The 14,533-nt window shown below is 46.3% G+C and overlaps 1 protein-coding gene across 2 annotated transcripts in view; it reads left to right on the top strand.

The window, feature by feature from the left end:
• The window catches only part of AP2B1 (adaptor related protein complex 2 subunit beta 1), a 202,989-nt gene that overhangs the window by 142,997 nt on the left and 45,459 nt on the right, over positions 1 to 14,533 (top strand). For both annotated transcript variants that reach the window (XM_075336254.1, XM_075336255.1), the window contains 2 exons: positions 4,217 to 4,258; positions 11,553 to 11,699. In XM_075336254.1, coding sequence (XP_075192369.1) covers positions 4,217 to 4,258; positions 11,553 to 11,699 — 189 coding nt within the window. The remainder of the gene's footprint in view (positions 1 to 4,216; positions 4,259 to 11,552; positions 11,700 to 14,533) is intronic.

A 14,533-nucleotide genomic window follows, 5' to 3' on the forward strand; every position in this document is an offset into this window, starting at 1 on the left:
TATGTATATACGGTGGTAATGGTGAACATTAATATTTCAGTCTGGTAAATCTAACTAAATGCTAAATTCCACAGTCATGCAATTTGTGTCATAATAAAATGTCAGTGTAGCTGCCACTGTGGGAGATTTATTAATACGCGCACATTATGAAGAGTGCGCTGGTCTTTCCTCCTGTGGAGCGGGCAGCAGATTAATGAACAGGACTCGTGCCTTGTTCCTGAACATGCCACCTGGCATTGTGGCTGCTTTCACACATCCGGTTTTAGCAGTGCGGCTAAATCCGGCTCTAAAACCTATGCAACGGATGCGGCGAAAAAAACGCATTCTTTGCATGTTTTTACATGCGGCCCGTCCGGTTTTTGCCGGTTGCGGCACGCTACTGAGCAGGCGCAGTGCAAAAAACCGCATGCGGCGTCCGGATGCGTTTTTTGCCACATCGTACCGCATTTGGCGTCCATAGGCATGCATTGGAAAAAGCGCCACATCGGCCAGATGCGGTGCGATGCGGGTTTTTTCGCCGGACAAAAAAACGTGCCAGGCAGCGTTCCATCCGGCCGCCATATGGGCTAAATATGCCGCATCCGGCAAAAACCGGACCGAACGCAAGGCCATGCGGCACAATCCGGCACTAATGAAAGTCTATGCGGAAAAAAATGCAACCGGCGGCAAAACAAACCGGTTGCGGTTTTTCTGCAAAGAGCCGGATTGTGCCGCACAGCAAAAACCGGATGTGTGAAAGCAGCCTTACCTGACACTTTTCTAGTGTCAAAAAGTGTCAGAAGATTTTCTTAAAAGTAATACAGGAGTCTCCCGACACATTCATGTGAGCTGGATAAAGGGGTCAAGCTTTTAAAAATACATTATATTCCCCCCAACTCCATACTTGTTTAATGTATTTTATTCTCTGAAAGCTGAGAACAGTGGGGCACACTTATCACTATAATTCATCCAATGTACTCCTGTCAACAAGAGAACCTGTCAACAAGCTCATGCATGGCAAAATAAAGGGATGGCTGTAATGGCACGGTTATACTGATTTAATACATACATTCTGGGGAAAAAATCGGCAGCCTATTATTTATTTATTTGTAAATAGTGGTCTCCGTGCTTTGGGGTGAGACAGTGGAAAGGGTGTTCTGCTCTGCCACATCCCCTCCACTGCCTCTGGTGTCTACTCTTCCTTATTTAAATTTTGCGCTGGAGCCGTCTCAGGCGCAGGCGGCACTTGCGCAGACTGATATCGCAGTGGGCTACAGTAATATGTTGTCACTTGCGGAGCATGCACACATTGAGATTTTGGCACATCATTGAGCAGAGATTTAAATCTGCGCATGCAAAGGCACCATTTCTGTGAAGGCTGTCAAGAGTAGAGTTGATCGAATCCACCAAAATCCAGGACCACTGCCAGATTGGAAAAAAAAAATCCGGATCCGCTCCGGATTCCGGTGCCCATATAAGTCTATGGGGACCAGAATCCGGAGATTAAAAACGTTTGTGGAGGGGATAGGGGGGAAGGAGCGCGCACGCGCGGTGTACTCACCCAGGCTGTATCATGGCAGCAAACTTCTTCCGGGTCACGCTTTTCGTTTCCGATGCCGACAATTCAATGTTCACAGTTTTGCCCGCCCACCGGCAGGTGTAATTGGTTGCAGTTAGACGCGCCCCCACCCTGAGTGGCAGCGTGTCAGCTGACTGCAACCAATCACAGGCTGCAGGACGGCCGGTGGGCGGGGAAAGCAGTGTGTCTGTGTGTCAGTATGGTGAATGTGCAGGTGTTTCAGAAACACATGCACGTTCCTGTCAGAAGTGTGTGGCTGTGCTGCGATGTCAGACTCTGCACGGCCTGCTGCTCTCTGAACATGAGCGTGCATGTACCTAGAAACACATGCACGTTCCTGTTAGAAGTGTGCGCGGCTGTGTCAGTGATGCTTTTTTTTTAATTTTTTTATTTTGTTTTTTATTAAATAAATTAAAAAAAAAAAAGACGTGTATCCCCCCTAATTTTCATCCCCAGCCAAGATAAAGCTGGCTGGGGGCTGGTATTCTTAGCCCGCAGTTGCCCGGTATTGCCGCATCGATTAGATATGACAATCCCGGTGCTTTACTGGCTCTTCTCGACTGCCCTGGTGCGGAGGCTATCGGGGTAATAAGGGGTTAATAGCAGTGCACAGCTGATACTAAACTCTAGGTTAGTGTGATAGCACAGGCGTCTGAGATACCTGAATCACACTAACCTATAAGTGAAAGTAAATAAACACAGAGAAAAATCCTTTTTTTTGGAATAAAGTTCAAAACACACACCCTCCTTCACCTCTCTATTAACCCCAAACACCCTGTAGGTCCGGCGTAATTCACACGAGTCCCACGCCGCTTCAGCTCTGCTACATAGCCAGCGGCCATAGAGCACGACCTGTGGCTGTGCAGACGATGACTGAGCCGCAATGACTGCACGGCAGGCAGATATTGTCACAGGCTGGGGGCGCATCTACCTGCAACCAATCACAGACGAGAAGACGGCCGGTGGGTGGGGAAAACACAAAGCTGTGTGTATACAATGCATAGTACAGAAAGTGAATGCATGACCCGGAAGCAGTGTGCTGCCATGACACTGGGTCTTGGTAAGAATGAAACGCTGTTTTATTCCTGTTTTTATTTCTTTTTCAATTATTTTCCCCAGTGCCAGATCCAGATCGTGCACCCGGAATCCAGGATCCGGGTCCGGCACTCGGGCATCTTTGAAACCGTGCGGATCCGGACTTTTACAGTTCGGATCCGCTCAGCCCTAGTCAAGAGATCAATCTGCGCAAAATTTAAGTAATGCAGAGGATAAAAATACCAGGTGCTTCGGAGGGGCAGTGGCAGAGCATAACACCATCCCACAGTCCAACCCCACACAGTCCCACATTACAGTCTCACCCCCAAGGACCAAAACATTTGATGATGACTTAAAACAAACAGGCTGAGCTCTTTACAAAATGTATTTATTAAATCAGTTTAACAGCGCCATTATAGCCATACCTTTAGTTTAATATCTATAACCCTGATGACCGGTTCTCTTTAACCTGTCAAATAGTATAGATAAATCTATAACCCTGATGACCGGTTCTCTTTAACCTGTCAAATAGTATAGAGAAAGAGAAGCTGAGCATAATAATAAGTTTAGCTTGTATTTTATTCAGCTCCCTGGTGTTTGTTTGCATGAGTCCATTGGGCGGTCCTAGTAGTGATTGACAGTTATCTCTGCGTACACAGTCCTACATGGAAGACTCAGTCACAGAGTAGGACCGTTCACTGGATTTCTATGAATACAGACATCAGGGATTTCAATGAATCAAATACAGGGTTTACTTAAATCTTTCACATAAAAATGTATATCAATCTGATGAGCTCCTCCTGCCTTTAGCTTGCAGATGAAATAACATTTCCATATGGCAACTTCCCTTCAAAGGGAATCTGTCACCAGGTTTCTACTACCCCCATCTGAGAGCAGCATAATGTGAGTGGAGATCCTTATTATAGTGATATAGCCGCCTGCTGTCATTTTGATAATACCTTTTGTTTTATCTGATGAAAAATACTGAGTATAACCCCAGGCCATACCACTGATTGGCAGCATTCTGCCCATGTACAGAGTACGCAGCTGAAAATCAGTGGTGGGGGGCGGGGTTAGACAGAGATCATGAATATGCTTGAATATCTGGCAGCAGGTTTACTTGTCCGCTAGTGGTCTCCTACTGATAAAACTGTGATTTTACCAAAACTACACTAAGCTGCCCAGTAAGTGACACATGTCTGTAATCAGGGTCTCTGCTTCTACATTATGTTGCTCTCAGATGGTGATAGTAAAAAGAAAAGACTGCATGCACCATATTACAACATGCCATTTATAAACATAAACATGAACTATACAAATGGGTGGACTATTAAAGTTGGAGCAATATTGTGTGATGTGACACAGATGTTTTCTTTCTTGTTCTCTGGGTAAGGAGGCCAGAATGACCTGTAAATTGCTACCTTGTGTGTACATCCTTGTTGACAGCTAGTGCTTTTTCTGCACTAAACATAGTCCAGATGGCATTTTCAGATTAGTGTTATATATGTTCAGTTCTTTTGAATGGGTTTTTCTAAATAGACCTGCCATGAAATCCATCGTTACTTTTATTGTTTCTGGATTACAATCCCTGCTGGAACTGTAACATTACTGTTTCTCTTACAGTTGGGTAGCGATCTTGGAGGTGGAATTGGAGGAAGCCCAGCGGTAAGATCATGGGGTTTTTTTTGGGGGGGGTTTTTTTAGTAGTAACCGCACCGACCCATTGTGACTCCATAAGAATGTTAGAATTGTAATTTTATTTAGGGCTTTCATAGAATGGCACACAGGACCCATATGTGACATTGTCCAGATTCCTTTTCTACTGGAAGAACACATGATGGCATAGCGGGGCTCAGCTGTAACTGATAAATGGTGACTGCAGGGAAATGGCTTATTTCAGATGTGCTCGTTTCCCAATACGTAGCTTTCCATCTTGTATTCTAATGACATGAAACAGTAAAAAAAACAAGACCTGCTGTCCCAAAAAAATAGAAAAACTTGTGATGTTCATCCACTAGGTTTAAATACATTTTCTTCTGGCAATTCCTTGAGGAATAGTAGGGAAATTTACATTATCAGGTTATCACCTTAATTTTTAAACGTATTTTTTAAAAAATCACTTTCCCTGTACTAGTTTTGTAGAATTTCCTCCTCCCAGTCTCTTATTTAACCCCTTCACGACCGCGGGCCGTAAAATTACGTCCTATTTTAACGTGACTTAACGACCAGGGACGTAATTTTACGGCCTAAACTTCATTTGATTGCCGTGGCCATAGCAACGGCTTTCAAATGATGTCCCCTGCTGTTTCTTACAGCAGGGGACCTTTGCTTGACCCCAGGGGGGGCGGCATCGCCACCCCCTATCGACGATCGATGTGATTGGCTGTTCAAATCTGAACCGCCAACCACATCGATCGCACTAATTTCGGCAAAAATAATGCCCGAATTAGTGCGATACTGTGAGATCCAGCTATGAGATGCCGCAGCTGCTGCAGCATATCATAGGTGGACCTCAAACATGTCGCCCCCAGCCCCTGTAGCACTGATTGGAGCGATCGTGCTATGACGCGCAATCGCTCCAATCAGTGTGCAGTGGGGCGGTCTGATCTGCCGGTGGCCGCCCTCCCCAGGCCTGTGCTGGCCTGCGAGCCCTCCCCCAACATGTTTGCAGCGTGCAGTGGCTGGTACTTGTGGTACCACGCCACCGCTGCTGCTGCCGCCGCCGATGTCACCGCCGCTCCGGCTCCACGTGAGTATTGCGCGCTTCCCGTGATGGCCCCTGCATGCTCCCTGATGTGCCGCCCTGCTGCGATCTGCCCCCTGCTGCGATCTGCCCCCTGCTATGTGCTTCCCTGCTGTGATCTGCCCCCTGCCATGTGCTTCTCTGCCGCGATCTGCCCCCTGCCAATGTGCTTCCCTGTTGCGATCTGCGATCTGCTGCACGTGAGTACTGTGCTCACTTTGCAGCCCGTGCGCGCTCCCGTGGTGCCCCTGCGCGCTGCCGTGATAGCCCCCCCCGCGATCTGCTCCCCCCAACCCCTCCCCCCCCCCCCCGACATCCCGATCTGCTCCCCCCGCGATCTGACTGCCTCCCCCATTATCTCTATTCTGCTTCTGCAGCTCCCTCTCCGGTCTCCCCCTCTGCTCTCCCCCCCCTCTGCTCTCAACCCCCCCTCTGCTCCCCACCCTCTGCTCTCAACCCCCCCCCTCTGCTCTCACCCCCCCCCTCTCCCCCTCTGCTCTCCCCCTCTGCTCTCCCCCGACGTCCTCTTACCTGTCTTCACCGGCCTGATCACATCTGCGTCCATCGCTGGGTCCTTCCTGGGCATTCTGCTGATCTGCCTGCTGTTCCTGTAAAGCTGTCCATCTCTCTGCCATCTGTTCCTCTGCAGCTCTTCTGGTCAGTGATCCTCCTGCTAGTCCTCTGGGTACTGTGAGTATAACTTTTTTTTTTTTTCCGTATCCCCTGTCCATTTTTACACCTCATCCGTCCGTGCGTCCCGCCAAGCGCTGATCAGGGATGCAGATAACGGATCGGCATCCCTGCTCAATTTTTGGCGTGACTTTTTTTTCCGTATCCCCGACGCTTTTTGTATCGCATCCGTCCGTGCGTCCCGCCGAGCGCTGATCAGGGATGCAGATAACGGATCTGCATCCGTGGTCAGTTTTTGGCGTGACTTTTTTCCGTATTCACGACGCTTTTTGTATCGCATCCGTCCGTGCGTCCCGCCGAGCGCTGATCAGGGATGCAGATAACGGATCTGCATCCGTGGTCAGTTTTTGGCGTGACTTTGTTCCGTATTCACGACGCTTTTTGTATCGCATCCGTCCGTGCGTCCCGCCGAGCGCTGATTAGGGATGGAGATAACGGATCGGCATCCCTGCTCAATTTTTGGCGTAACTTTTTTCCGTATTTGCGACGCTTTTTGTATCGCATCCGTCCGTGCATCCCGCCAAGCACTGATCAGGGATGCACATAACGTATCTGCATCCATGGTCAATTTTTGGCGTGACTTTTTTTTTTACGTATCCCCGACGCTTTTTTTTATCGCATCCGACCGTGCGTCCTGCAGCGGCCGATCAGTGCACTGCGTCTGTGCGTTTGAAAAGTCAAATGGCGCTCCTTCTCTTCTGAGCCCCGCCATGCGCTCAAACAATTACTTTCCACCACATATGAGGTATCTGCGTACTCAGGAGAAAATGCACAATACGTTTTATGGTGCATTTTTTCCTGTTACCCTTGTGAAAAAAAAAGCTACCTAGTTGAAGCAACCGTTTTGTGGTAAAAAATTTTTTTTTTCTTTTCACGGGTCAACGCTATAAACTTCTGTGAAGCCCCCAGGTGTTCAAAGTGCTCACCAAACATCTAGAACAATTATTTGAGGGCTCTAGTTTCCAAAATGGGGTCACTTGTGGGGGATCTCCACTGTTTAGGCACCTCAGGGGGTCTTCAAACCCGACATGGCGTCCGCTAACAGGTGCAGCTAATTTTGCGTTCAAAAATTCAAATGGCGCTCCTTCCCTTCCGAGCTCTGCCGTGCGCCCAAACAATTGATGTTTACCACATATGGGGTATCGGCGTACTCAGGAGAACATGCACAATAAATTGTATGGTGCACTTTCTCTTTTCTCCCTTGTAAAAATGAAAATTTTATGGCTAAAGTAACATTTTTGTGTTAAAAAGTAAAATTTTCATTTTTTCCTTCCACATTGCTTTGGTTCCTGTGAAGCACCTAAAGGGTTAATACACTTATTGGATGTGGTTTTGAGCAGTGTGAGGGGTGTAGTTTTTAGAATGGGGTCACTTTTGGGTATTTTCTGTCACCTAGGCCTCTCAAAGTCACCTCAAATGTGATGTGGTCCCTAAAAAAAATTATTTTGTAAATTTTGTTGGAAAAATGAGAATTTGCTGATGACCTTTGACCCCTTCTAACTTCCTAACGGAAAAAAAATTGTTTCGAAAATTGCGCTGATGTAAAGTTGACAAGTGGGAAATGTTATTTAGTAACTATTTTGTGTGACATATCTCTCAGATTTATGGGCATAAATTTTCAAAGTTTGAAAATTGCGAAATTTTCAAAATTTTCGCCAAATTTCCTAAATTTTCACAAATAAACGCAAAAAATATCGGCCTAAATTTACCACTGACATGAAGTACAATATGTCACGAAAAAACAATCTCAGAATCGCCAGGATCCGTTGAAGCGTTCCAGAGTTATAACCTGTCAAAGTGACACTGGTCAGAATTGCAAAAAATGGCCCGGTCATTAGGGTGTTTTAGTGGCCGGGGGTGAAGGGGTTAAACAGATGGACCTCCTTCAGACGTCTTGATTTTCTTCCAGTTGTGCCTTTTAACCACTAATATATGCCACAATAGCCTCAGCAATAAAGAAGAAACAGTGTGAGATACACAAGGCTGTGTTTGCTGTTTATTAAAGGAGCGGTCCGGTTAAGATAAGTTATTTATCCATAGGATAGCTGATAACTTGCTGGTCAGGACCCACAGCAATCAGCAGATCAGGAAACTCTTAGGCTATGTGCCCACGCTACAGGATTTACCGCGGATTTACCGCGGATTTTGCCGCGGATTTACCGAAAATCTGCAGCAGCAGCACTTCCAAGCCATTTCAATGGCATTTTGGAAATGCTGTGCCCATGCTGCGGATTTGCCGCGGATTTTGATCCGGAAAAGTCTGCAGCATGTCAATTGTTTGGTGCAGATTTGGTGCGGATTTTTGGCTTTGAATGGGGAAAAAAAAAAAAAAAAAATCCGCGGTAAATCCGCGGCAAATCCGCGAGTGCGGATTTGCCGCGAAAGTCGCGGATTTTCAGGCAAAAAAGTCCGCAGGGACATTCTAGCGTGGGCACATAGCCTAAGGCTATGTTCACACACTGCGTTTTTTACCTGCGTTTTTACCCGCGTTTTTGCTGCAGAAATTTCTTGAGAAATTCTTGTAACCTTTCTGCAGACATTCCCCAGCAAAACCTATGGCAAAAAAAATTAGCTGTGTGCACACTGCGTTTTTTTCTTAAGAAAATTATTTCTGTAGATTTTCTTAAGAAAAAGAATGAGCATGTCACTTCTTTTCTGCAGCTAACTGCGTTATTTGCCATAGATAATGGCACAATAACGCAGGGAGCAACCAGCGGTAAAAACGCACCAAAAACGCAGGTGTGTTATTGGTGTGTTTTTTTAACGCAGGTGCGCTAATCCTTCACTCTCAAGAAATTCCTTAAAAAAAATCCTTTTTCTAGTGTGCACATAGCCTTAGGCTGCTTTCACACATCCGGTTTGTGCTGAGCGGCACAATCCGGCTCAAAACCTATGCAACGGATGCGGCGAAAAAAACTGATCCGTTGCATACGTTTTTCCATGCGGCCCGTCCGTTTTTTGACGGATGCGGCTTGATACTGAGCATGCGCAGTGTAAAAAAAACGCATCCGGCGGCCGGATGCGGTTTTTGCCACAAGACACCGCATCTGGCGTCCATAGGCTTGCATTGTGAATCGCGCCGGATCCGTCGCGATGCGTTTTTTTTCGCCGCACAAAAAAATGTGCCAGGCAACATTCCATCCGGCCGCCGCATGGGCTAAATATGCCGCATCCTGCAAAAAACGGACGCAACGCAAGGCCATGCGGCACAATACGACGCTAATGCAAGTCTATGCGGGGAAAAAACGCAACCGGCAGCAAAAAAAAAAAACTGTTGCCTTTTTTCTGGAGAGCGCCGTATTGTGCCGCACGGCAAAAACCGTATGTGTGAAAGCAGCCTTACCGCCACTCTGTTACTATAGTGCTTCCGGAAAAAGCCAACCGCAGAGCGCTGCAGACCAATAAGCAATGAATGAGGCACAGGTCGCACATGCCCACTGCTGCTCCAGTCTAAGGCCACATTCACACGGTCAGGATTTGGTCAGTACCTGTAAGGCAAAACCAGGAGTGTGTGAAAAATCCAGAAGTAGTACTGTGTTTCTATTCTACTTTTCCTCTGATTGTTCCACTGAGTTTGACATACAAATACTGATGTAAAAACTGACCAAATACTCAGCGTGTGGCCTAACAGGGATAAAAGTCCCCGATTTTGCTAATCTGGAAGGGGGTGTCCCATTGGTTGGATCCCCAACGATCAACAAGTTATCATCTGTTCTGCAAATAGTGTATAACCTCTCGTAACCGGATAACCCCTTTAAATGTAGTGTTTTTGTGTTATTTTAAAACCTATAATTATGGTCCCTATGGCTAAAGTTGTATTTTTTTCCCTTGTAATGTGGGAATTAGTTAATTCTTGCACGCTAATTTGTGCTTGCTCGTTATTTTGGTATCTAATGATATGTGTCTAAGTCAGGAAGTAGCGGCTGTTAATGTTTTCACTCTTCTCAATGAGGCTACAGCAGCATAGACTTTACTAAACTGCCAGATTGCCTGCGAAAACGATGCTCTCCCCCACAACAGATTTACAGAGTGGCGTTCCATATTCTGGGCTTAGAAGATTTAGGACTGACCTCAGTCTGCTGCAGGGCTGCCTAAGGCTATGAGCACACCTTGGGGAAATTTCTGCACCAAATCTGCATGTTCTGACAGGAAAAATGCTGCTGCAAAAACATAGGGGGGAGGGGGGGAGGTTAATGCAATTTTTAGTACTTTTTTTTCATTCTTTTTGATGGTGAAAATGCTGCCAAAGGAAAAATTCTTGAATGTGTGCACAACACTTCAGATTTCTCAAAGACTTTGCTGGCATCAGGATTTCCTTGCAAATATGTGAAAATCTTCAATAAAAAAATGCCGCAAAAAGACAACATGTGCACACATCCTAAGAAATGCAAATGATCTCACAGCTTAGGCTGCTTTCACACATCCGGTTTTAGCAGAGCCGGCCAATCCGGCTCTAAAACCTATGCAACGGATGCGGCGACAGTACCGCATCCTTTGCATACGTTTTTTACATGCGGCCCGTCCGGTTTTTGCCGCTTGCGGCAGGCTACTGAGCATGCGCAGTGGAAAAAAACCGCATGCGGCGGCCGGATGCGTTGTGTGCCGCAGGACGCCCCATGCGGCGGCCATAGGCATGCATTGCAAGTCGCGCCGCATCGGCCAGATGCTTCGCGATGCGTGTTTTTTTGCCGGACAACAAAACGTGCCAGGCAACATTCCATCCGGCTGCCGCATGCGGCAAAAACCGGACGGAACGCAAGCCCATGCGGCACAATACGGCTCTAATGTAAGTCTATGCAAAAAAAAACGCAACCGGCGGCAAAAAAAAACAGTTGCGTTTTTTTCTGCAAAGCGCCGGATTGTGCCGCACAGGAAAAAACGGAGGTGTGAAAGCAGCCTTACATCAGTCTGTAGCAACAAAACTCCAAACAACACGGTTAAGTTATGTTCACATGGAGTTTTTTTAATGAGTTTTAGGTGTCGGTACACGCCAAAAAAGCAGAAAAATTATGTACAAAACACTTGAAAGACTTTTCCTATTCATCTCTGTCGTGAAAACACGGTTTGTTTTTTTCTGCTTCAAATTTTTTAAAACCGCTTGTGGGGGGAAGGGGAATTTTTTGAAGCACCTTCTGATAGAATCCGCTCCAAACTAGGCACTGTCCAATCACAAGGTTGCAAATACCTCTGGAGAAAAATGCTTCCAACCGGTCTCAGGGGATGGAAAATCTTCTCCAAATCCTCCCAAAGAGGTTTCTACCGGGAAAACTCATTTTTGTTCACCTCAAAAAACACTGTGCTATGAGCCGTATAAAGTAGTGTACAAAGTAGGCAGCAAGAAAGCCTAAATGTCACTTGCAATCCTAGTTTATTCACATAATTATGAAAAAAGGAACCCCCTTAATTTATTATTATTTTTACTATTTTATACTATAGTCTCCAATTCTTAAACTTTTATTAGTATTAATAGAACTAATCAGTTATTGAAGTTTCCATAAAGCCTTTTTGTTTTGTATAATCGCACAGGTTGGCCAGACTTTCATTCCTTCCTCCGTTCCCGCCACCTTTGCTCCATCACCCACCCCAGCGGTGGTCAGTAGTGGACTCAATGATTTATTTGAACTGTCTACCGGTATAGGCATGGCTCCAGGAGGATTTGCTGCACCAAAAGCTGTAAGTATCATCGAGACCATTTTCTATCAGTGGTTATTATATATATTGTGCCTTAGACGGTGTCTTCTATAAATCTTCGCAAAGCTTTTCCTTCATAGCTCATTGATCCAAGGTACAAATGTACTTAGGGAAGGGATTGTTCTGTATTATTTATTGTGGTTTTTCATTAATTTGTAACGTTTTCTTTTACGGAGCACAGCAAGTATTTCAGTTGCAGACAATTAGCTATTCATCCCCTGCAGTGAAGTTTAGTAAATTGACTCATTTTCTTCTTCAATTACCTGCAGTTCCTAGGAGCCCCACTAAAGTATTGACTACAGCCAGAAAGGCCACATCCAACAGAGAATATGCAGGCACGTCTTCCCCATTTAGTCTTGGAGCCCAACCAGGATACAATTTTTACATAGCAGCCTGCCTTCTTGTGTTTAGTTTTCTTACTTTTTTAGTTTTTAGCTAACTTTGCAGTGAATGAATAAAAGCCTGAACCTAGTTACTAGAGGCACTATCTTATCTCCCCCTTTTTGTCTCACTTGCATTTTGATTGACCTCATGCCTGTGGACGATCAACTTGTGCATGTTTCCTCACTAAGGAAGAGGAAAATAAGTCGCTGCCAGACACCATCAACAGCAACTTACAGTGCCTTGCGAAATTTTTCAACCTTTTTCAACGTTTCAGGCTTCAAACATAAAGATAAAAAATTTAAATTTTATGGTGAAGAAACAACAAGTGGGACACAATTGTGAAGGTGAACGAAATTTATTACTTATTTTTAACTTTTGTAAAAAATAACTGAAAATTGGGGCGTGCAATATTATTCGGCCCCTTTACTTTCAGTGCAGCAAACTCACTCCAGAAGTTCATTGAGGATCTCTGAATGATCCAATGTTGTCCTAAATGACTGATGATAATAAATATAATCCGCCTGTGTGTCATCTAGTCTCAGTATAAATGCACCTGCTCTGTGATAGTCTCAGTGTTCTGTTTAAAGCACAGATAGCATCATGAAGACCAAGGAGCACAACAGGCAGGTCCAGGATACTGTTGTGGAGAAGTTTTAAAGCTGGATTTGGTTACAAAAACATTTCCACAACTTTAAACATCCCAAGAAGCACTGTGCAAGCGATCATATTGAAATGGAAGGAGTATCATACCACTGCAAATCTACTAAGACTCTTCCGTCCCTCAAAAATGTCATCTCAAACAAAGAGAAGATTGATCAGGGATGCAGCCAAGAGGCCCATGATCATTCTGGATGAACTGCAGAGTCTGTCCATAGGACAACAATCAGTCGTATACTGCACAAACCTGGCCTTTATGGAAGAGTGGCAAGAAGAAAGCCATTTTTCAAAGATAACCATAAAAAGTGTCATTTAAAGTTTACCACAAACCACCTGGGAGACACCAAACATGTGGAAGAAGGTGATCTAGTCAGATGAAACCCAAATCAAACTTTTTGGGCACAATGCCAAACGATATGTTTGGCATAAAAGCAACACAGCTCATCACCCTGAACACACCATCCCCACTGTCAAACATGGTGGTGGTCTTTCAACAAGACCAGACCTGGGCAAGGGGCGGCCTGCGGGCCGGATGCGGCCCGCCTACTGTCTGTGAGAGGCCCGCCCATCTTAGCTCAGAGTTGGAGGCATGGCCTGATCTATGCCTCAGCCCCGCTCTCACTGCCGGGAGCTATGTATCCCGCAGTGCAGTGATAAGCAGCTGCCATGCCCCCAGTCTGCCGGTCACGCCCCCTCTTGCGTCCAGTTATGCTACTCTGGATGCTGGTCACAGTCTCTGGATGCCTTCCATGGAGTCTATGCTGCTAGCCACGCCCCTTTTGCTGTCGTCCACGCCTCCTCTGAATGCTGGACACATGCTGCTGTTGATGCTGGCCATGCCCCCTTTGCCTGCCCCTTCTACCCAGGGATCCTCACATGTGACTGGCTCATCTGCACAGCGGCCACTTCAAAAACGTCTGTTCTGCAACTGAGGTAAGTGCACCAGTAGCAGCAGGCAGAGAGCAGAGTGCATGCAGGAGGGGGGAGCAGGGGAGAGTCCAGCACTTGTGTCTTATCAGGTCCCTCCTGTGCCTGCAATAGAAGAAGCAGACACACAGGGGACTCAGAGAAGGCAGCCAGAGGAGCCCTCCGTCTCTGCTGCTACAGTGCTGCCTGCCTGTGCCCCCAGGTCCAGTATGTATGCTCCCCACTGGCCACCAGGGCCAGTATGTATGCTCTCCACTGGCCACCAGGGCCGGTATGTATGCTCTCCACTGGCCACCAGGGCCAGTATGTATGCTCCCCACTGGCCACCAGGGCCAGTATGTATGCTCCCACTGACCTCCATATTTTCATTGAATCTTTGTATTGTTTAACTTACTATTTGTTTATGGAGGGTTAGTGTATATACTATATACAGTACAGTGGAACCTTGCTTAACGAGTAACCCACTTAACGAGAATTTCGCTTAACAAGCAAAGCTTTCTGTAAATTTGTAGCTCGGTTTCCGAGAAAGCTTTGTTGTACGAGCAAAATACCGCACACACTTCTGGTTCCGTACATCCACCGTGCTCTGACCCGCACTTGCAGTCCACACAAACACACACGCACGCACATACAGTATTATGCTCACCTTACCCTCCGTTGCAACGCCGGCCTCATGGTTCTTGTAGTTCGCCGGTACATCGCGACGTCCTCGCGGCGAACTACAAGACCCAGGAGGCCGGCGATGGAACGGAAGGTAAGGTGAGCATAATATGTGTACCTTCAGTTCCATCGCCGGCCTCCTGGGTCCTGTAGTTCGCCGCTCCACTCCAGGCTGTTCATCGGCAACC

Source organism: Anomaloglossus baeobatrachus, chromosome 2, assembly GCF_048569485.1.
Source record: "Anomaloglossus baeobatrachus isolate aAnoBae1 chromosome 2, aAnoBae1.hap1, whole genome shotgun sequence".
Taxonomy (NCBI): Eukaryota; Metazoa; Chordata; class Amphibia; order Anura; family Aromobatidae; genus Anomaloglossus; species Anomaloglossus baeobatrachus.